General features: G+C 33.9%; 1 protein-coding gene across 2 annotated transcripts in view; it reads right to left on the bottom strand.

Moving 5' to 3' along the window:
- Window positions 1–25415, bottom strand: part of RFX3 (regulatory factor X3) — a 329303-nt gene that overhangs the window by 53681 nt on the left and 250207 nt on the right. For both annotated transcript variants that reach the window (XM_081282601.1, XM_081282602.1), the window contains exons 8-11: window positions 9899–10020; window positions 8107–8219; window positions 4052–4167; window positions 3412–3566 (exon numbers count right to left, since the gene is read on the bottom strand). In XM_081282601.1, coding sequence (XP_081138727.1) covers window positions 3412–3566; window positions 4052–4167; window positions 8107–8219; window positions 9899–10020 — 506 coding nt within the window. The remainder of the gene's footprint in view (window positions 1–3411; window positions 3567–4051; window positions 4168–8106; window positions 8220–9898; window positions 10021–25415) is intronic.

Raw genomic sequence — 25415 nt, 5'->3', positions numbered from 1 at the left:
ATATCAGTGTGATAAAACTGTCACCTAAACCAACAAGTTCATTCAATATTTTTCAAATATTTGTTAAAACCTGAAATCGGGATAGGTCTAAGTGACAGAAACTTTTATGGTGGTAATAAAATGATCAGAAGCTTCTTCATTCATCACTGACAACTGACTATTTTACAAAAAGGAATGCGCTTACTGAAATTGCTCAACAAGTCATTCAGCCAGTAGTACTTTTACCTCCTCTGTGCCCTTAGCTCCACACTATGGGGAGCAGTTTTAGATATTTAATGAATAAATGCTTCAAGAACTCAGAACATAAAATTAATTTCTGCATGCTTCCTACTATATGGTAGATATCAAAATATTATAGTCTACTATTAGAAATTAAGAAGTTACATTTTTGGCCAACTGCTCCCACGAATATAACATCAATGACAGGATTAAATTATTTGATTTTTCTTTCTGTGCTCTAGTGAGTCTGACATACCTCTCTATTACCTTTGTAAAAATAGATTTTAAAAATATTTTAACTCACTTAAATTATTTGCAAAGGATATAAAGTTTTCTATTCCAATAAAAAAAAACAACTAAGTATTTTAAAACGATCTATTTAATGGTCAAATGACAGAAGAGACTGAAATGACCTAAATTTTGATTAGGAAAACACTCAAGAAGTGTGGACTTTTAACCATGAGAATTGGAAACTCTGAATCAGAAATTTCTTGAGAACTGATCTTTTGGAATCTCAAAAGTTTCCCACATTAGCCAAAAAAGAAAAAAGAAAGAAAAATATCTTTCTTTTGTGTTATGTACTAGAACCATGGAGTGCAGGCATGAATGGAAATGAAAGAGAGTGAAAAAACCTTAACAACCTTTTGAAACTCAGTAAAATTTTGTTCATGATTCAATTTGGCAATTTGCATTTTCCATGTTTCCTACTATTAATATTTAATATTTATTTAATCTAAAAATATGAGAATCTATATATATTATTTTAAAAAATTTATATGGGCCTTGTTTTATCTATACAAACTTTATGTGAAGAAGATAATAAAATAAAAAGATGTACTCTGTATTTTAAATAAGTTTTTAAATTTTATTTTTTAGTTGTAGGTGAACACAATACCTTTATTTTATTTTTATGTGATGCTGAGGATCAAACCCAGTGCATCATGCATGCCAGGTGAGCTCTCTACCTCTGAAGCACAACCCCATGTATTTTAAATAATTTTAAGGTTTTACTGTTTTTGTACTAAATGGCATTCTAGGTCGCCTTTAATTATATTTATAACATTTAAGTGTGGCCAGTTGAGTTCTTATACAATATTTTAGACTTATTTTTTTCATTTTCAGATAAATGTATTTTAGAATACAGTAGCTTCAAGCTGACTTTAAATTAGTGTGATGTGCAGACTTTTTTTTTTTTTTTTTTTGGTTAAAAAAAGAAATCCCATCTGGACAGAAAATGGTAGAGTGAAGTACTAGTAGCCATGAAAATACAATTTTTTAAAATATAAAAGTAAGTTTGCTTGCTGTATAGGGATTCACGTAAGATCAAAATTGTATAGACTGATTCCAACAACTTTTAAAGACTTACAAATGAATATATGGCTTGAAATTTAAAATTTATTCCAAAACTGACTTGTCTCAACCTACTCAAGGTTAGTATTCAAATTCATACAATTAGAAGACAGATATTTAAATTGTGTTCGAAGTTTAATTTTGTTAAGCCTCATTGCAGAATGGGAATTAAATTTGGTAGGATGGTACATGAAATACATTTCATAATTTCAGAGAAGTTATTCAGTTTTCTGCTAAGTGTAGAGACCAACTACAGAATAAACTGTTTTTCAAATCAAAATTTGTAAGACAAAGGACAATTGTATTGTGTACTTAAAATTCTAAGACTTAAAGTCAACTAAAATTGATACATGACTTAAATTAGAGCACTGTTAAGGTCACAAAGTCTTATGATGCTAGTACAGAAACAAAATATTTCAAAACAATTTAATGAATACTGATGTTGATTTGCCTCAAAAAAGAAAGCACTCACTACCATGCCTTCTTGTATTTCATGAGGAAAAGTGAATATTAAAGTAAGATATTATAGGCTAATGCGCTACCCTATGCAGCTTCTCTTAAACATCTCTAGAGATAATCACCCAGAGCACAGGGAGCAGGAGAGAAACAAGGGAATCAGATTCTGGAGCATAAACCAGTAAAGATTTACATAGTGAAATTTTTTCATGACAATATCACTTTTCATCACTCTTTAGTCAGGAAGCTTGGTGCAGATAATAAGAAACACATTGGCAATTTATAAAAATTGGGGACAATGTCAGTGGATTTCTTTTGTTTTTACTTATTACTTCATAAATTTATGAGGGTGTTCATTGATATTATATGTAAATATATCTAAGCATCTACTTTAAGGTAGTGGGGAATTCATACCTCTTTTTGTTGTCTGTCATATTTGGGGGGAGAAGTATAAACATATAACATCTTTCCCTTTTCTTCTACTACATTTACATGCTTTCTTAAAAAAATTAACAAAAATCATCTGTGAACAGTGTACTTGAAGTGCATACTTAATCGCCAATTTCACAAGCCAAAAGAATGCTTTTACTTTATTAATGTCAGGGAATAGTGGAAACTGTACCATTTCTTTAAAAGTAAAGTATCACCATTATATGCTTATACTGATGCAGGCAAAAAATAGTTTCATCTGCTTCTATCAGTATCTATAATAGCATTTTTACTAATCATTGGAGAAAATAGCTTTGTTTGTAACAAGGCAGTTTAAAAAGCACCATCACTTAAAAAGGTAATCTAAGCTATCTATGTAATTCCTACTTGCTTTATAGTGGAAATACAATGCTTGTGTAGTTACATAGATTTTTCTCTTAAAATACCAGTTAACCATTATTGTTAATAGGAACCAAGTTTATAGTTCTTAACATGATGTAGGTGACAAAGAAAATGCTTTTTTTAAAGAAATTAAACTTCACGGAAGACCAAGATAAATTCATTTCACATCAAAGGTAACTATGGAAGGGACTGATCTGCAATTACAGATTTTAGCAATTTTTTGCTATATAAAGGGGAACTTGTCCTTGAGTAAAATAATTTTTCATGGTTGCCTAAAATGGGAGTGTTCTTACAATTAGTTTATAGGGCTGGAACATCTCTAGGTTGGCTTTTTTAATCAAAAAGAAAGTGAAAGATTGGAAAACAGATCATTTTCCCCCTTTTACTACAGTTTTGCTCTAGGCTGCTTTCATGCAATATTCTCTGTTGCATGTTTTCTATTTGACAAATTTAAATAAAATTAGGATCATTCCAGATTGCAATGTCACTTCCCCAAACTTCCTGGGTGGAATGTATCAGAACAAAAGCATCCGTAGTTGTCTGCATTTAACTTACTAGGAATAGGTCTAAGGACGTCGGGGATGAGAATCTCCACCAAAGCCTGGTACATCCCATGGTCACAGTTACACATCCATTTCAGAATAGACTCATGTTTGCACAGAGTTATCAGCTTTGCTTTCGGTAGTCGACTTTCTATTTCACTCAGATTGCTGGTGTGAATAAATGTAGCAAATGAATAGATGGCAAATGAGGATAAAAAAGAAAATGGACTTTAAAAATAGTTTATCAAATATTACTGAGGTTAGAACTATACCACCACTGTACTGGTGCCATATGGCTGGATTTATATATATATATAAAATATTCCCCCAGAGTTGCCTATACACATTAAAATTTTCTGATGGTCTGAAAGGCAGATATAATAGCAATTTCATGAGGATGAAATAGCTCTACTGTAGTCCCCCATATCAATAAAAATGGGAGCTATATGTGTGTGTGTGTATAAATATATATATATACACACACTGAAACCTCAAGAGAGCAGTTTGTGGTTTATTTCTAGGATGGCCAAAGCATTAATCTATTCACTTTATTTTATCAGTAAGGTTCACAACTGGTATACATATCGCTAATTCATTAGCTGTAACGCCTACTCAGTCATGAAAATGAATTGGAAAAGCATATTGATTCTGACCTTGATTCGGTAATAGTAGTGCCATCAGTTGGAGTAGAGGGAGAATAGCGCCAGAATGTTTGCCACAATTTTTCTATCAAGCTAAATTGAAGATTCACAACAACATCCAGTATTGCCTATAAAACAAAATGGTATCAGTATTACCTCACAATATTACTTACAGGGTGGGTGAAAGAGCTTAATGAGACTTTATATGGTAAATATCTCATTGGGTTCATAAGTTAACAAATAGTGAAAGTGAACTAAATTTTACCAATGGAAGTAAAGGAAACAAAGTGATTAACTAGAAAATAAAAGGAAAAATAACTCTTGTAAAATTAAGCAGGATAACTTGTATTCCTTCTATAATGGCATCATATCCTAGCCTCGCTTTCACCTTTCTTTTCTTCTCCATTTTTATGCTTGTTTTTCTTTTCTCCATTTTCTTCCTTATTTTTCTTGTATTCCTTTACCTGCTGCTTCCTTCTGCCTCTATCTATTCTCAGACCAGGAACAGTATAGCAAGTGATCAATTCACATTAGTCCTCTTTGGGCTAAGCGACCACTGGTCATCAAATGGGGCACAAGAGTGTAGAGGTGCTTCTCTATGGAAAATGGAGTTAGGGTTGAATTAACTCTTCTAAGGCCACTGACCAGGATGGTCCTAGCCAGAGAGAGGCTTTAACAAAGTATACAGTCATCAGGCCTTCAGAGGATGGCACCTATCTGGGTAGAAAAGGATACAAGAAGCACCCTCCTTTGGTCACACAATGCCTTCCCTTTAACATCAAAGAATCTAACCCATCTGCACACTCCCTGTAGAGAGCAGCTTTAAGACTAACCCCTTTTTATCCCCAGGGTCCTCACCTTCATTTTCTCCTTAATTTTAGTTTCTAGAACCATTTTCCAGATGCATCGAGGAATTTTCCTTTTCTTTATTTTCTTCGTGCTTTTTATTAAATGATGCTAAAATATATTACTTTTTCTATTAACTTTGATGATGACCAGATTTAATCTCAGTCTACCATTACAATTAATTTATAAATTAGCTGTTAGATATGAAGCCAAAAGGACACTTATTTATGAAAAGACACACGATTCTGTGAATATTTTGAGCCTTTAAAGACAGAAGTAACTTATATGCATGTATAATGTGGAGTCATCAAAAATTGAGAACCAGAATAGGTAAAAGAGCCCCATCAAGATCTTCAAAATTCACGGAAGGCAGAGAAAATGGACCAAGTAGAGTCTGTCTGAATATTTTGGGCAAAAAGAACAATAATTTATATTCTATGATTTAATAATTATAGAATTGTGCTATTTATGTAGAGATAGCCCTATACATGATACACAGAATAGCTGACTTAAAAACCTAAGACTAACTCAAATATTAAAAAAAAAAAAATTGTTTAGAGTTACTCTTTTGGGAATGAGTAGGGAATGCTGCAAGTAGTTAGTTGGACAGTGAAAATGAAGTCAATACATTCCTCAGCAACATTCAAAAATATAAAACTGAGCTTTGAGCAGGGAGTGGCAGCATTTGTCTGTATTCCCAATTACTAAGCAGGCTGAGAAAGGAGAATTGCAAGTTCAAGACCACTCTAGGAAATAGCAAGACCACATCTCAAAAAAAAAAAAAAAAAGTTAGTAAAAATTAAAACAAGCCCTAAAAATACAGATGTCCCTTAGCCCAAACAAAAATAAAAACTTTCTCCAAAAGCAAATTATTATAGTTGCTTTCCAAAAATGCAGTTTAGGCATACCAAGAAATATCTCTAAGTGTGAAACAGCTATTAATATTTTACATACCTCTACTATGAGACTGTTGTAAGAACACTATGTATATGTTAAAAGAAAAACATATAGCTGGAGCAAATTGTGTAGAAAATTGTACTTGCTCCTTCTATAACAAAACTAGTGACATTTATGAAATCTTTGATAAACAAATTATGAGAATTCCAAATAATAAGCAAAGTAGGATTATTAATCTTTCTTTAAAAATATAAACTGTAGGAAATGTGCAATAAAGTAAGGCAAATAAAGGGGTTCAATGCATCTTATATTCAATATATCCTTGAAGTAAATAATCTCAAATAACTCTTTTGAAAAGGACATCAACATCAACCTCATTTGAGGCAGTTTTACAAATGAATAAAACATTTTATTATTTGTCCACCCACTTTAAGATATAAATTAAAATAATTCATATTCCACTGCCTTAGGGCAAAGGATTATTTACAGGATTGGACATGAGATTTAGGGAGCTGTATTTCAAAAATGTAAAAGTCTGAGAGGAAAAAATAATTATAGAGTATTTCTTTTCTATGTACACCACCTACCCCATAAAAGTGGCACAGAGACTTGTGACTTTGAAATGAATAGGGATTATTTTATGGGCCATCATTTTCCACACAGATTAATTATTATACATGTCCTATCTCTTCATGCAGAGTATATTTATTCCTGACAATTGGTATGTTCATGAAAATTTTATAATCCAAAGCATATTTTCATCTTATTGGAGGAGTCTCTTACTTAGAATAATCATACTGCAATTCTTTAGGAAGTAAATAATCTTACTGTATATTTATGCTCAAACTTACATTCTGAATAAATATGAGAAACTTTTTTTAAAAATTCAAACTATATTTTTACAGGCTGGTTGCTTAAAGCAGGGTTCATCTGAGCACAGAGAAACAAAAACTTGTTTAGAAAAAATCTGTACACAAACTTTCATTGAATTTGATGACAGCTGTAGAAAGAATTTTTCCCCATGTATATAAGGATAATCCATAAATTTTCTCATCTTGGCGAAAGCACAACAGTCAAAGGTAAATGACACTAAGAAATGTTGGGAAATGGTAGGGAACACTGAAGAACATTTCTGGCACATACTCTGCTAATAAGGAGAGAATTCACCCTTGTTGTCAATAACTTAGCATCCTTGACGAATACTTCGATTCACCCAAGAAATTCTTATTTCTGGAGTGGGAAAAAAAATCTGTGAGTGTTATAAGCTGAAACTTCTTACTGCACATTGCATTGTCAGCAGACAGGAAGACTATCCCAGATATTCAACAGATAATCTTCAACTTTTAAGCAAATAACAAATACCCTTGGAATACAGCTATTTAAATTCTAAATAGAATCCTCTTTCAAAAGAAGAAGCACTTAAGAAAACTCTGTAATCCATGATGCCTTCCCTAACAGGTGAGCTGCAGATTTATTAATATGCTGGCATGCAGAGAGCTCACCTTCTAAACTACATCATGTGGGAAGGACAATAGGAACAGGGATCAAAAACACCAAGAGAAACTTAACTGACCACAAAAAATGAAACAAAATTAGAGCCTCATGCTCCCTGGAAGGAAAACCTGAAGTGCTTTATTGAACATTTCTAGAAATCATTTTTAATAGAAATACACCATGGTGTAAAATTCAAAAGGATAAAGGACACACTAAAAAAATCAGTCTTCTGATTCCCAGTCACTTGGTTTCCTTTATAAAGACAATCACTATTAACATTCTCCTGTTCTTTCTGGAGAGATGTATATATATGTTCTCTTTCACTTAAAAGAAAATATGCTACATGTAGTTTTACACTATGATTTTTCCTTTAACATTAAATCCTGGCACTTGTTCCATTTTAGTATATTTAGAGTTGTCTGTTCTCTGGCTGTACAGTACCAGATTTTTATCTAGTTCCCTATTAGATATAGACAACCTTTTAAATTAAAAAGAATAATGCAACAAATTCCCTGTACACTTGTCTTGTCACCCATATGTAAGTATTTTTGTAGGATAAATACCTAGAAGTGGAATTGCTGCATCAAAGGATTCAGATTAGGATAGGCTTAAGAAATGGAGAATAAAATGTACTCTCACTTTCCTGCATTCCTCACCTCTCCACTCTGAGACAAGAAAGAAGAAAAATGAATTTATTAGTGCTCAAGGAAATGCTCAAAAGAATTAGTACTAACTTCATGTGTACTCTAGGAATAAGCTTGATTATTTTGCTTTAACAAATTTTCTGGCAAAACTTAGTGCATGTTCATACCACGTTTGAAAAGACTTACCTCACAGTGCTCTCGATAAAGACTCTGCAGTGACTTGATATCCTCAAAGGTAGTACCATCTGGCAGAGAAGAGATTTCAACTTCTCCAAACTCTGGAAGTGCTCGAGATGCATCTGTTACCATGACAACATAACAGAAAAAAGCTACTGTGGATGGTGTCAATTACAGATTAATGAGGAAAAATTTCAGAAGACTAAAAAAAAAAAAAAATTTAGAGGTCAGAGGGCCAAAGAACAAGGACTTTTCAAATTAGTATTTTGCAAGCAAAACTTAACAACATGATCAGCACAAAATATAAGAATAGAGGGTACACACTGAGGAATTTTTAGAAATCAAATTTTCACTCCAGTTATATCAGAAATCCTACAGCCCAGGCCTCTATTAAAAGAAAATATCTCAAGCTTGCTGGAACCAAATTTAGTTATTTTCATTATCGTGCTACTTAACTGCACAAAAAATAAATGTAGCCTTAAATTTATTATGTTCAGATAATATAATCAGAAGCCAAGAGAGTTATGAAATACAAAGAAAACCACAAAAATAAAGTTAAATTTAACAACATTAATTTGATGTAATGGATGATACTATTGTCCTATAACTAAATTATCTCTTGTAACATGAACATGGGATCAGCTGTTGTAGTACAGGATTTTTTGCATTTGATAGGCCTATTCCAACATATATTACATGATTGGTACTTCACCCATTATTCTTCTGCATTCAAATGACTGTGAAACTTGCCTCCACACAGAGAATAGGGACATGATTTAGCCTTCCCTTGAGAGGAAGGCATAATTTACATAGTCTCTTTCTGTTCTTTTTTTTTTTTTTTCATTAGCTCTGGACAATTATCGTAAATACACTTTGGTGCTTGCTTTATCATAAACTCAAATATAAATGTGGCAAGTAAAACTGCAGAACTGTATTTAGTTTTAGCTTTTAGGCAAAATTCAGGACATGATTTCATTATTTTTTGACATTATTTGAAATTAATTGAAAGCTCAAGGGTCCACAAGACTATATCTGAGGACTTTAATTTGGGAAATACTGCCGTATTTTCAACTTCAGTAATCATTCCAATTTGAGAGTCTCTTCCAGTTGTCTTTGTTGGAAAGTGCACATGGATACATATATACGCACACATAGGCACATACACACACACTCTCTGACTGCATCTATGCAAGTTGATATGTTGTATGAACACTATGCATGCTCATTTCCAGAAGAATTCTGCATTAAATTTAACTGCTACTTTTGTTCTTAGGCTATGGCAGTAATATGCAAAATGTTGTAGTTCTACTTCCTAATTCTTTCAATAACAAGAAACACAGATACTATCTAAAAATTACAAAAATAGAAAGTACTAGGATCAATGTAAAATAATAAATTACTTTTTTAAAGTTTAATACAATTTTCTTCTAATCTGATACTGTCTGCAAACACAACTTTGTATACAGAAAAAGAGAATTCTTTTTGGTCCTTGAAATAACTACTGCAAGTAAACAAAGCATAATTTTAATAACATAAGCCAATTAATATAAATTCTGGAAAATACTTTTATAGCCTTTAATGGATTATGCATTTCAAAGTCCTACTTTGCTCAAGACTGTTAAAAATAAAGTTCAAGTGGGAAAGTAGAGATGAACTAGAACTATATGTTATACATAGTTTCAACACCAAAACAATCTTTCTATGTAATTAACATTTGTAACGGACATTGTACTGGGAGAAAAGACTTATTGTTCTCTTCAAAATCCTAAGAGCAACTAATAGGCAGTACACCTTAACATACCTAAAAACTGTTGATGATGTTGACTTTGGGCAATTACAGTTTGCTCAACAGATGTGCCTGTCTGCTGACCACTTCCTGTGAAACCATCTGCAACCCCATCCACTTTCTGCATAGGCTTGTACCTAAAAATATTAGAAGGAAAAAAAAAATTATTCCTTACTTTTTTGTACTATCCCGAACTCCAAGGCATTCAGTTGTAATCTGTCTTCTTTAATGTCTCATGATAGTTGTAGGATTTTTTTTCCCTTAACAATTTCATAAAGTTAGGATGTAGGCATTTTTTCCCCCAATAGTGAAAAGAACAAAGGGGGAAGAATAACAGGAAAAGGAACCATGTTTGAAAATCCAGAAATTTACATAAGAATGAAAGAATTATGAGGTATTTCTATGGATGGCAGCAGCAGATGTCCAGGCTTCTAGTATTAGTACATATTTTGAAAAGTTTTGGAGGCCAATGGATCAAGTTAGAAACATTTTTAAGACACTGGAACTTGAATTTGAACTAAGATCTAGGAGCCTACTGGGACCTAAAAAATGTTGATGAGTGGCTTTCAACTTATTAGTATTTATAAATATAATCAGTCTACAAATCTCATCATACTGTTTTCATATTTCCTAAAATCTCATATGTATCAACACATTCATTTCTCTAGACTCTTATCTACATTTGCAAATACAAAGACTATGTGCATCCTTTTGCAGCAAAATACATGCAATAATACATATACAAACCTAGTTTACCAAAATAAAAGAAGAAAAAAGTCAGCTACAGCAGTGTATTTATCTTTAGATCTTATTTATATGACCTTATGTACTTTTCATATTGCTAAAATAGAAAAAAATGTACATCAGCAGCAAGCAGAAAAAGAAAAAAAACTTTTTAGAAGAGAAAAATCATATATAAAACATCTCAGGCAAGTCTTCTAGGACAAGTGTACATAAAATAAGTAAGCGGCAGCTCTAATTTCTTCTTTTCTTAGATTGTAAGTATTTTTCTTCATTTTAGAAATGAGAGAAAAGAATTTTTAAATAATCTACAATAAACTTATCACCCAGAAATAGCTTCATTCCCATTATCATGTTAGTCCTTCCTTTATTGCTATTTTCAAATGTGTTTATAAACATAAGAACTAGATATTCTCACCACCTACTTAACCCTTATGTAAACCAAAATTCAACTACATCAATAGTGTGAAGTTATTGTAAATATCAGTGCCCCTAACTTGTGATTACTATATACTTAGAGATGTCTGTACTCTGACAACAGGTATGAAACGAATGGATCTGGTGAAACATCGCACAAATAATGCTCAGGCTACTTAGGAAATGATTCAGACTTGCATGTTATCAATTATAACTTAGAAAAATGGAACTTTCATGAAAATTTCAAAGTTTCTCATAGTGATATTGACATTTATTTTTTATGTTACAGTAGCTTACAAACAACTATGGAAAGCAAAGATAAGTCAAAGGATGAGCTGGGTGAAAAATGGTACAACTCATCTCATTCTATGGTTATAACTTTAGTGATGACCTCCTCAACAACAAAATATTAGTTGGTACTTTGTAATATAAATATATAAAAATATACTCTTTTATTTATTGGTTCTTTTAGTTATACATGACAGTAAAATCCATTTTGACATAATTCCACAAGCATGGAATATATCTTGTTCTAACTTAGGAATGCAGTACCTCTCCTTCCCTTTCTCTCTCCCCACCATTTGCTCCCTTTCCTCTATTGATATTTCTGTCATTTTACCCATAGTGATTTCTTTTAAGTAATTTCTTGTGGATATACATAATGGAGAGATTCACTGTGGTATTTTTTAATATTTACATAAAGAAGTTATGCCAGACATTTAAACCTACTCTTTTATTGAATAGAAAAATCTTCTGGAAAGCTTTTTTTTTTTTTCCCCATTCAGGACCATACCAAAAGACAATGGAAGATGTGTTAGAAGTGTCATTTATGAAAAATCTAATGTTTTTTCTGCATTTTTTCTTCTTAACACTAACCCTAACCCTAACCCTAACCCTTTGTGAGGCAAGTACTTTGTGTACTTATATAGGGGAGCAGTTGCTTAATCATTCTGTTCTAGCAGACTTGAATGACTACATCCTTATTTCATTTAGGGAAGTTTCTTATTCTCATTTATTTTTTAATTTGATTTTAGCTCTTTTTTTCAACTATGAAATTTTATATCACTAACAATATATGTGAAAACTGTTTGTTTCTTAATTTAAGTTAGTGGAGTTTGGAATTCACAGAGTTTAACCAAAGTAGTTAAAGGAATCTGAATCATTTACCCCGGAGAAGAGGAAAAAAAAATATTTCCTATAGACTTTAACTTACTAAGTTTAGATGTGAGTTTATAAAGTAATTATGATACTCTGCCCAGCTGTGCTTTATAATGTTCCTTTGCCATATATAGCACCTAGTATTAAAGACATGAAACTAAGGACCAGTGGAGAAAAAATTGTCATATACTCCTCTTAGAATAAGTTTTCAGAGGACAGATGCTATGCCACAATCTACCTGCACACAGTGCTTAGCAAGCCTATAACCTACAAGCAAAATTACCTTCTTCTTTAAGAAGACAGCATTATCATTGTATCATACACAGTGAAAGTGTCTATGAGTAGAAAATATTGTATTTTTAATATGCAGTCAAAATCACAATGAATCACAATTGATGTATGATGATGTTTAATAAGATTGAGTGGGAAGCACTAATTAGAGGTTTACTACATTAAGTGGGAGATGGCAAATGCATCAAGGCCAGCTTACAAGGAAAGGAGATAATTTGACAAATCCAGGAGAAAACGTACAGGTCAGTACTTTAGAAAAGCTCTTACATAGTGGGGATGAAGGGAAACACAGAGAAAATACAGTCAGAGCTGGGAAATGAGTGCTTTTATTATGACCATAAGAATAAGGATAGAAAGATGAATAGTAGATTGAAAGACAGGCACAGATAATACAGTATGGGTATTTCCTTGGTGGAAGTGCTGTAAAACCGGAAACATATTATGACTCAAGCTAGACTCCAGGGACAGAGTTCAAAGAGCTCTAGGAAGAATGGCACCAGCAAGGGCAGGGGGTTGCATTAGTGTGAGCCTGAAAGTATGGAAGAGCTTCTAGGTAATGTTAACTTTTGCTTTTCCTCTTTGTTAAGTAATGAATCATACAGTGGCACGTTCAAAGTTTACTGCTTGACACTAGATTAGTGCTTGCAAGAAATCACCAGAAACCAGAAACATTGGGCAGCAAGGGGCTGGATGTTCATCTGCCTGATTCCATATTTAAAAAAAACATTCTATCTCCTACCATCATCTCAGAGGTTTGGGTCTTCCCAGAAGAGAAGGGAGTTTAACAAGGAGTCAAAAACAACCACATTAAAAATAGGCTAAATAAATACCTATACCTATAAATTAACTATGTAAAATACCTAAAAAATTCAAATACAAAAATTCAAATAGAGACCCAGCTCTGCGGAGGGATATCTCTCCCCTCCTCTGTCCCTCTCCCTCCCTCCCCCCGCCTCCCCCCTTTTTGCTTCTGCCCCCCACCCACCCCGCCTTTCTCCTTTTGCAAGAAAATAATTTGACAGTCGATTTGCTGACAGGGGAGGAATTTGCATCCTGGATTTTAAAAAAAGGCTGAGAGGAGCTTGGGAACAGTTGCTAGGGCTCTGCTAGCCCCCCATCCCACCCCCCAAGCGGAGACTGGTCTTTCTGTCGGATTGCCCATGTACTTGTTGCAGAAACAGCCAAGGATCACTAGGCAATGCTGAACTGACGTGGATCTGGGAAGAACAGTCTGGGCCTCTCAGAACACATACTGAGCCCGGATCGGTTGCATTCAAGCTCCCGTTCGCCTGCTTCCTGCAGACAAACAACTGTGACTCAGCACTAATCCATCCGGCTGAAACAACTGGTCGGCCCTTCTGTTCCTACTGAGGTAAATGCCAACCGAGCCTTTATATGTAGTGGCCACAGGTTTGAAACGGGGCTTGGGAGAGACAGTAAGGACCCACCGGTTGCATTGGTCACCCGGCAAACGGAAACGAACTGTCGCCATTTGCAAGAGATACCACCATGGCAGAGAACTGACGTCACCAGACTGCGGCAGAGGAGATAACTTCATTGAAACCTGCGGCTACAGTGACTTCTTCCCTTCCCTTCTAATACCTTTCCTCCCAAGCATCAAATAAATTTATAGGAGTAAACAGTAACTCAGCAGTCAAACAGAATAAGAAGTAACATGAGCAACTTGAAAAAGCAAGGAAGAAAAGGAGTACAAACAATGCAGGACAGCCTAAATATTCAGGAGGACCTAGAGTCATCAGAAAAATGGTCATATAAAGAACTCAAGGAACACCTTAAACAGATGGAATGGAACCTTAAAGAGGATACGAGACAGCAAATTCAAGCAGCGAAAGAACACATTGAGAATGAATTACATAAACGGATAAAAGAAGAAGTTAAGCATCTTTATCAGGAGATAGAGATTATAAAAAATAATCAAACAATAATTCTAGAAATGAAGGAAACGATAAACCAAATTACAAACTCAATTGAGAGTATCACTAACAGAGTGGAGCAAGTAGAAGCCAGAACGTCAGATAATGAAGACAAAATATATCATCTGGAAAAGAGTCTAGCCAACTCAGATAGGCTGGTAAAAAATCACAAGAAAAACATCCAAGAGTTATGGGATAACATAAAAAAACCAAACTTACGAGTCATGGGGATAGAAGAAGGTACAGAGATTCATACCAAGGGAATGAGTAACCTGCTGAATGAAATAATTACAGAAAACTTTCCAGAAATAAAAAAGGAAACAGATATACAAATTGAAGATGCATACAGGACACCGAGCACACAAAATCACAGTACACCAATGCCAAGACACATTGTTATGAAGATATCCAATATACAGAACAAAGAAAAAATATTAAAAGCTACAAGAGAAAGGAGACAGATTACATTCAGGGGTAAACCAATAAGGTTAACAACGGATTTTTCATCACAGACACTGAAAGCAAGAAGGTCATGGAACAATGTATTTCAAACACTGAAAGACAATGGATGCCAACCAAGAATTCTGTATCCAGCAATATTAAGCTTCAGGTATGACAACTAAATAAAAATCTTTCATGATAAACAAAAGTTAAAACAATTTGCAGCCAGAAAACCAGCATTGCAAATCATTTTGAGCAAAACACTACACGAGGAAGAAATGAAAAACAATAACCAAAACCATCAGTGGGAAGTGCCTCGGTAAAGACAGAGGGCGAGGGGAAAGATAATCATGGAGAAACAAACGAAATTTTTTTAAAAAAGGATAAATAATCAAACATGGATGGAAGTACAAACCATATATCAATAGTAACTCTGAATGTTAATGGCTTAAACTCTCCAATAAAGTGACATAGGCTGGTATCATGGATTAAAAAAACAAATCCAACAATATGCTGTCTCCAGGAGACACATCTGATTGGAAAAGACATACACAGGATGAAGGTGAAAGGATGGGAAAAAATATACCACGCACAGGTCCTCATAAGCAAGCAGGGGTGGCCATCCTCATATGGAATAAAATCGACTTCAAGAATAAGTTAATCAAAAGGGATAAGGAAGGACATTATATACTGTTAAAAGGAACCATTCACCAACAAGACATAACAATTATCAATATTTATGCACCAAATAATGGTGCTGCAACATTCATAAAACAAATTCTCCTCAAGTTCAAGAATCAAATAGACCACAACACAATAATTATGGGTGACTTCAACACACCTCTCTCACCATTGGACAGATCCTCCAAACAAAAGATGAATAAAGAAACTATAGAACTCAATACCACAATCAATAACCTAGACTTAACTGACATATATAGAAATATATCAACTATCATCAAATGGATATACTTTTTTCTCAGCAGCACATGGATCCTTCTCAAAAATAGACCATATATTATGCCATAGGTCAACCCTCAGTAAATATAAAGGGGTGGAGATAATACCATGCATTCTATTGGATCATAATGGAATGAAACTGGAAATCAATGATAAAAGAAGGAAGGAAAAATCCTACATCACATGGAAAATGAACAATATGTTACTGAATGATCAATGGGTTACAGAAGACATAAAGGAGGAAATAAAAAAGTTCTTACATATAAATGAAAATACAGACACGACATATCAGAATCTATAGGACACAATGAAAGCAGTTTTAAGAGGGAAATTCATCGCCTGGTGGTCATTCCTCAAAAAAAGAAAAAACCAACAAATAAATGAGCTCACACTTCATCTCAAAGCCCTAGAAAAGGAAGAGCAAAACAACAGCAAATGTAGCAGAAGGCAAGAAATAATTAAAATCAGAGCGGAAATCAATGAAATTGAAACAAAAGAAACCACTGAAAAAATTAACAAAACTAAAAGTTGGTTCTTCGAAAAAATAAATAAGATCGACAGACCTTTAGCCATGCTAACGAAGAGAAGAAGAGAGAGAACTCAAATTACTAACATACAGGATGAAAAAGGCAATATCACAACAGATGCTACAGAAATACAGAAGACAATTAGAAATTATTTTGAAAACCTATATTCCAATAAAATAGAAGATACTGAGGACATCCATAAATTTCTTAAGTAATATGATTAGCAGACTAAGTCAGGAGGATACACACAATTTGAACAGACCAATATCAATGAATGAAATAGAAAAAGCAATCAAAGGACTACCAACCAAGAAAAGCCCAGGACTGGATGGGTATACAGCGGAGTTTTATAAAACCATTAAGGAAGAATTAATACCAATACTTTTCAAGTTATTTCAGGAAATAAAAAAAGAGGGAGCTCTTCCAAATTCATTCTATGAGGCCAACATCACCCTGATTCCGAAACCAGAGAAAGACACCTCAAAGAAAGAAAACTACAGACCAATATCTCTGATGAACCTAGATGCAAAAATCCTCAATAAAATTCTGGCGAATCGAATAGAAAAACACATCAAAAAAATTGTGCACCATGATCAAGTAGGATTCATCCCTGGGATGCAAGCCTGGTTCAATATACGGAAATCAATAAATGTTATTCACCACATCAATAGACTTAAAGATAAGAACCATATGATCATCTCTATAGACACAGAGAAAGCATTCGACAAAGTACAGCATCACTTTATGTTCAAAACATTAGAAAAACTAGGGATAACAGGAACTTACCTTGACATTGTGAAAGGTATCTATGCTAAGCCTCAGGCTAGCAGCATTCTGAATGGACAAAAGTTGAAGGCGTTCCCTCTAAAATCTGGAACAAGACAGAGATGCCCTCTCTCACCACTTCTATTTAATTTAGTCCTTGAAATACTAGCCAGAGCAATTAGACAGACGAAAGAAATTAAAGGCATAAAAATAGGAAAAGAAGAACTTAAATTATCACTATTTGCAGATGACATGATTCTATTACTAGAAGACACAAAAGGGTCTACAAAGAAACTACTAGAACTAATAAATGAATTCAGCAAAGTGGCAGGATATAAAGTCAACACGCATAAATCAAAGGCATTTCTGTATATCAGCGACAAAACTTCTAAAACGGAAATGAGGAAAAACACTCCACTCACAATATCCTCAAAAAAAAAAAAAAATACTTGGGAATCAACCTAACAAAAGAGGTGAAAGATTTATACAATGAAAACTACAGAACCCTAAAGAGAGAAGTAGAAGAAGATCTTTGAACATAGAAAAATATACCCTGTTCATGGATAGGCAGAACTAACATCATCAAAATGGCGATATTACCAAAAGTTCTCTATAGGTTTAATGCAATGCCAATCAAAATCCCAATGGCATTTCTTGAGGAAACAGATAAAGCAATCATGAAATTCATATGGAAAAATAAAAGACCCAGAATAGCAAAAGCAATTCTAAACAGGAAGTGTGAATCAGGCGGTATAACGATACCAGATTTCAAACTATATTACAGAGCAATAGTGACAAAAACAGCATGGTACTGGTACCAAAACAGGCGGGTGGACCAATGGTATAGAATAGAGGACACAGAGACTAATCCACAAAGTTACAACTATCTTATATTTGATAAAGGGGCTAAAAGCATGCAATGGAGGAAGGATAGCATCTTCAACAAATGGTGTTGGGAAAACTGGAAATCCATATGCAACAAAATGAAACTGAATCCCTTTCTCTCGCCATGCACAAAAGTTAACTCAAGATGGATCAAGGAGCTTGATATCAAATCAGAGATTCTGCGTCTGATAGAAGAAAAAGTTGGCTCCGATCTACATATTGTGGGGTTGGGCTCCAAATTCCTTAATAGGACACCCATAGCACAAGAGTTAATAACAAGAATCAACAAATGGGACTTACTTAAACTAAAAAGTTTTTTCTCAGCAAGAGAAACAATAAGAGAGGTAAATAGGGAGCCTACATCCTGGGAACAAATTTTTACTCCTCACACTTCAGATAGAGCCCTAATATCCAGAGTATACAAAGAACTCTAAAAATTAGACAATAAGATAACAAATAACCCAATCAACAAATGGGCCAAGGACCTGAACAGACACTTCTTAGAGGAGGATATACAATCAATCAACAAGTACATGAAAAAATGCTCACCATCCCTAGCAGTCAGAGAAATGCAAATCAAAACCACCCTAAGATACCATCTCACTCTAGTAATATTGGCAGCCATTATGAAGTCAAACAACAACAAGTGCTGGCGAGGATGTGGAGAAAAGGGTACACTTGTACATTGCTGGTGGGACTGCAAATTGGTGCGGCCAATTTGGAAAGCAGTTTGGATATTCCTGGGAAAGCTGGCAATGGAACCACCATTTGACCCTGCTATTGCCCTTCTCGGACTATTCCCTGAAGACCTTAAAAGAGCATGCTACAGGGATACTGCCACATCGATGTTCATAGCAGCACAATTCACAATAGCTAGACTGTGGATCCAACCCACAGGCCCTTCAATAGATGAATGGATAAAAAAATGTGGCATTTATACACAATGGATTATTACGCGGCACTTAAAAAATGACAAAATCATGGAATTTGCAGGGAAATGGATGGCACTAGAGCAGATTATGCTTAGTGAACCTAGCCAATCCCTAAAAAACAAATACCAAATGTCTTCTTTGATATAATGAGAGCAACTATGAACAGAGTAGGGAGGAAGAGCAGGAAGAAAAGATTAACTTTAAACAGAGACATGAGATGGGAGGGAAAGAGGGAGAAAAGGATAATTGCATGGAAATGAAGGGAGACCCTCATTGCTATACAAAATTACACATAAGAGGTTGTGAGAGGAATGGGAAAATAAACAAGGAGAGAAATGAATTACAGTAGATAGGGTAGAGAGAGAAGATATGAAGGAAGGGGAGGGGGGATAGTATGGGATAGGAAAGGTAGCAGAATACAACAGTTACTAATAGGGCATTATGTAAAATTGTGGATGTGTAACCTACGTGATTCTGCAATCTGCATTTGGGGTAAAATTGGGAGTTCATAACTCACTTCAATCTAATGTATGAAATATGATATGTCAAGAGCTTTGTAATGTTGTGAACAACCAATAAAAAAAAAGAAAAAAAAAACAAAAATTCAAATATCGAGGCTCACTCAAGACCTACCTAATAAAATCTTTGAGAATGGGGCTTAGTAACTGGTATTACATGCTTCTGAGATGTTTTCTAGGCAGCATGCACAGTCCTAGTCCATGGGAGCCTCTTGACCAGGTAAGGAGTCCTTCAGACCAATGTTGTAGAAATATACCCATTAACATTAGAGAAATGCCAATTTTCAAAAAAAAATCTCATCAGTTTTCTATTTCCCCCATGAACTAAATTTGAAATACATGATAAATATCTTTAAATGGAGAATGAATGAATGATCAAGATAAATTTTCATTTTATCATGCCATCAGTTAATCTTAACATACTTTTAATGAATTTAACAAATATTTATTGAGCATTTACTATACATAGGGCACTATAAGTTCAGGGTTTTGAAAAGGTTCAGTATAAATGATTTTTTTTCTAAGTTTTAAAATATTCTATTAACATGATAATTCTACATTATATAATTCTGGTTGAATTTCAACTAAATTTTTAGCAATGAAACAGAACATATTTTCCTGCCTCTTTGCACTCTTTACAAATCACCATAAATATTAAATTATAAAAACATTCTTTCTATTGAAAACAAACAAACCCCTCTGTGTTGAATTCTTTAAAACCTGAACTTTCAGTATTTAAAAGTATTACCCTTCCTTTACCCCCATTTATTTTACAAATGTATGCTCTTGAGTTATGGTGTGTTCTTGATAATGACCTGCACTGCATCAAAGGAAGAAACAGCTTTGGATTTCAAAATTAGTAAGAGGCAAACCATCATTTTAACAGCTTGCAACTCCATGGGCAATCAGAACTAAAGTTGTTAATGATTAGGAAATGAAAGAAACTCTAATGCTTTAATAGCTGAGTATATGCATGAAACCTGCCACTAACAAAGAAAACTTAGAAAATTATTAGGAATCTTCCCCCATGGGGTTACCTATAGCTATTATTTAGGACTTGGACATTTGCAACTCTACTGTAATCATAATATTCTGTCAGAATCTCACAACCAAGGATACTGAAACAGTTCACTGGAAGACAAAGAGTAGTATATGTTTACCATCACATTCAATTAACTGTACCAAGTAGAAGAGTTTTCAATAAACTAAATGAAAAAAAAATTTGGAAAGTCCTTTCAAAGCAGATGAAATATACACATGCAAAATATTAACTCCACAGGCAGAGTCATTATTATGTTCATAATATATGAAAGTACATGATCACTGATTTGCATAAATAAGTAAAAATGATGACCTGACAATCAGGGCAAGAGGCTACAAGTTTCTATGACTAGAAGTTTCTTTTAAACCTCTTTTGAAAAATTGCCCCAGAAAGTCTTTAGATTACCTGATGTATAAAATGAACCAAGTGATATAAACATGAATGGATAAGAAAAAAGTACCACTGTGTGAAGAGATTCATTCTTTCAAAACAGTAACTGACTCTTTGATGCCACACTAAAATATACATTTATATTTATCTAAATGACTTCTAATATCAACCTTGCTGATTAATGATAGAATTCTCTCTCTTCAATTCTTGTTGGTAACTTTCAGAGTATGTATCTCTCTTCATTAGTTCTAGATTTATAATTGAGCAAAGAGAAGAGAAATAATTAAATTTAAATGTATTTTCCTAAAAATACTTTTAGTTGTAGATAGACACAATACCTTTATTTTGTTTATTTAGTTTTTTTATGTGGTGCTGGGGATAGAACCCAGTGCCTCATGCTAGGCAAGTGCTCTACCACTAAGCCACAACCCAAGGCCTTAAATGTATTAACTGCGGAAGGGAAAGGAGATTGAGGCCCAAGGCTAAAATGAAAATGAATGATCCAGAGGAATGGATTATTCATTAATTCAATGAATATTTATAGAGCACTGAAATGCAATGTTGGATGAGGCAGACATGATTCCCTGATCTCATGAATTTCTTTATTGTGTCCTTTTAGTACAGGTAATTTACAGTTAAATATCTAGAAGAATATATTCTTACTACAAATATATATGCATGCCACACTTTTTACCTACAGTTGGCTTGTTATGGTTTAGAAGTGTCCCCCCCAAATATTCATGTGTTAGACAATGCAAAAATGTCAGAAGTGATTATGAGAGTTTACAACTTCATCAGTAGATTTATCTACATGATAGATTAATGATTTGAATAGACTACTAGGTGTCAACTATAGCCAGGTGGGGCATGGCTGGAGAAACTAGCTCACTGGGAGTGTATTCTTAGTGAATTATATCTTGTCCCTGGCTCCTCATGCTTGTGTGTTTCCTCTTTCCTCTCCCTTAAACTTTCCCCTCTCCTTTATTCTCTCTCTCTCTCTCTCTCTCTCTCTCTCTCTCCTCCCTCCCTCCCTCCCTCCCTCCTTCATAGTTGCCATGAGATGAGCAGTTTTCCTATGCCATGTCCTTCCAAAATGATGTTCCATCTCAACTCAGTCCAGTATCCTGTGACCTTGGACAGAATCTCTGAAACTGTGAGATCAAAATAAACCTTTAATTCTCTAAGTTGTTTCTGTCAAGTATTTTGGTCATAGCCATGAGAAGCTGAATAACACATGGCTCTTTCTGTTAAACAGATTCCAGAGTGATACCCCTCCCCAACTTCTTTATTTGGAGAATGACAATCTGGCTCTACCTGATGCCAGGACATAGAAATAAATTTTAAAAAAAAAGAAAAAGGTATCTGAATCTTTATCTAGGAAAAAAATAAATTAGTGAGCTTTTTGCGTGCAGCCCAAATTAAGTGGACCTAGTTTCTTTCTCAGTAAATAGCAATATAATTGCCAAATGAGATCTTACAGATAAAGTGCTTTACTTTGTATGAACTTAAAAGAACATTTTAAGTGTTCAACAAATACTTATCAGGAGAATAAGTTAGTGGTGACTGTTACTATTATTAAACTTTACATGAATTACTATAATTTGAAATTACTGAGTTGTGATTATTTACAATTTTCCTGACTTTAATGGAAAATATGGTCATTTCATCATGGAGTACCACAGTGCACACTGAACATTTTTAAATGCCAAGATTTCTTATTTGTCTCCAAAGCCAAATGCACAGGCACCAGATCATCTCACTAAAGATGCCTGCCACTCTCATTGCCTCAGACCAATTTACTTGCCCTAGATGCTTAGCTCTGTGATGATCCCAGGGAACTCACAGTCTAGAAAATAATTATAAACTATTAACATTAATCAACGTTGAAAACCACAAGCATAGAGGTATAAAGAAACAGAAGCCAAAATTGTCTAATTGCCAGGCTGCATTTTCCTCCAAAGCACCAGAATATTCCTAAAGATTTTTTCTCTAGTACTTATAATAATGATGATAATAATAATAATACTTCCTTTCTCCTTATATATATACAAATATTCATAGACAGAGCAAAAACAGTTTTGCTATCACATCTTTTCACAGGACCTCTCTTGGCTTCCCCTTCAGTGCCACAAAAGTTCTTTCTTTCACAGAATTCAATTCCTGTGAAGAGACCATGCAAATAGGTAGGAAGTAGCACATTTCCTAACTTAATTGAAATATACTCATTAAAATGTGTTTTCTCCTTCCATTTTATGAAAAAAATATTATATGTTTCTGAATAGATTATATTACCTCTTTGACAAGAGAATTGGGTTCTTATCTAGGTTGTTTTTCCTTTATGGACTTCCATTTTCTTATCAAGAGGATGGATTGAGGATTAAGAATTTTAGCTCAGTGGTTAAGGGCTTGCCTACCATGCAGGAGACTCTGGGTTTGATCCCTGGCACCAAAAAAAAAAAAAAGAGAGAGAGAGAGAGTGGGTTGGACTAGGCCATCTCTTCTTTCAGGTTCTGGCATTTAGAATCCTGTGCCATCTCTTTTAGATGTGATGCACATATTCTAATGCAACTGACAATTGATATATATATTTGTTGAAGAAATGATAAATGCAGTTTAATATTTTGAGAATGGCTACTGGAATCAAACACAGACAAGCACATTGTCAAAAACACTTGGCTTCATTCCACTACTTTTGCTACTAGGGTTTGGAAGAATAACTAAAATATAGTGCCAACATTCTTTATGTACTTCTTTTAAATATTAAAAAGAAACTGGAGCAAACATTTTTACTTAGTTTGTAGAGCTGAAAATTACTGATCTCATTTTTGTTCTTTGATAACCTAAATTAATGTTGTCTAAATTAGGGAAAGCAAATTAGTCCATTAGTGAATCTCTTTAAGAACTTAAGATTATCTCCTTTAAATGCAAATATTATTTTTATAAGAGATGTTCTCAACAGAAGCTATTAAAATTATACATTCTTTCTCTTCTTGATTACCCATAATGCCATCAATCTGCAAAGCAGTTTTTACATTGTATCAGACTAGATTGTAGTCTCTAGAATCTTACTCTAAGGGCTTACCGGAGTGCCTGGGTCCATTTGTTCGCCACTGAATATCAACAAACTACTGTAATGAACAACTCAAAAGTAAGCAGAAGACCCTGTCCACTTATACTTCCTTTGCCATATTAAATACCAGTACCTGCTATGAAATATTTTAAACCTTTCACATATCACTTGCATTTTAACATAATGTGTAAGTTTCTTCTTATACAAATTTTAATACATTCAATACAATCATTTCACTTTTGGAATCATCAATTTTTAATTGTTTAAGGCATAAAACAAATGATACAATAAGTTCTTTTTCCATCATTTTAAACAAATATGCTTAACTTCACCCTTACATCCAGATGCAAGGAGAGAAACTCTCTTCTATCCAAGTACTTCTACACAATGAAGTAACTGGGTTCAGTTGAGGCCTATGCAGGTTGTCAGTGAAGAGTCTCCTTCAATGAGACAACTGAAGCTTCCTGCTCGTCTCAATAAAGAAATCTGTGCAATTGACAACGCTAATGCAATCATTCATCAAGACAGAATTTCAGGAGCAACTGTATATAATACAAAACTTGCATCATCGAAAACACAAATGAATCAAAAGAGGGTGCAGTACCTAACACTCTTTTTTCACAAGAAAGCATATGATATAAGAAATTCAAGTTGGTAGAATTTATTAATATTATTGAGAATTTTATATCACTTCCTAAATACATACATATAGCATCTGTTTCTAAAAGCAATTATGGAGGTTGCAGAGGTTTTCACAGCTCCTTAACTTTGATAGCTCTGGAATCTGTTTCATAGGAGACCTTAGAAACTGTAGCTCCTACTTGAGTATTTTAGGCTTTTTATAAAAAATGTTCTATGAAAACCTACATTTTCTTGAAAGCTTGGTAGATTACCTTATAGTTAAATCATATGAAGAAGTAGGTTTTAGCTCTCTTAGGTATAATTTAACAAGTTTGCTCATAATTATTTTGAGTATGTTACTTTTGAATCAAGCTTTTTTCTTTTTTTTTTATTTCACTATAGCCACAATATGTAATGTTGCTATACATGAGGGTAGAGATCACATCAGCAAGTAAGAGCTGTAGTTGCTGCTACTAGTAAATAGGAGAAAAATTATAATCCAAGACAATAAGTAACAGTTTATTATAACTCATTCAAACCCTGTCTTCAACTATATAAGGTACTACTCTATGATTCATTCTGTTAATTGTTTGAACTCCTTCTTAATATATTTCATTGGCTGTATTTCAAAAAATAAGAATCCACTATTAAAAACAAAATTGAGAATTTATGAATTAAAAACCTAAAACTCTTGAGATACCTCTTTATAAAGCAAATCTTGAACTGAGTCTGCAGGCTGGAATACATACACTGGAAATTATCACTGTGTTTAAAACCACTTAACAAGTATCCTTACCTCCAGTCTCTTCCCATTAAATATGTCTTGCCCCAAATCAAAAA

Source organism: Spermophilus citellus (genome assembly GCF_964194105.1).
Source record: "Spermophilus citellus genome assembly, chromosome: 2".
Classification (NCBI taxonomy): domain Eukaryota; kingdom Metazoa; phylum Chordata; class Mammalia; order Rodentia; family Sciuridae; genus Spermophilus; species Spermophilus citellus.
The sequence above is the reverse complement of the archived record's forward strand: the minus strand, read 5'-3'. Positions and strand labels throughout refer to the sequence as shown.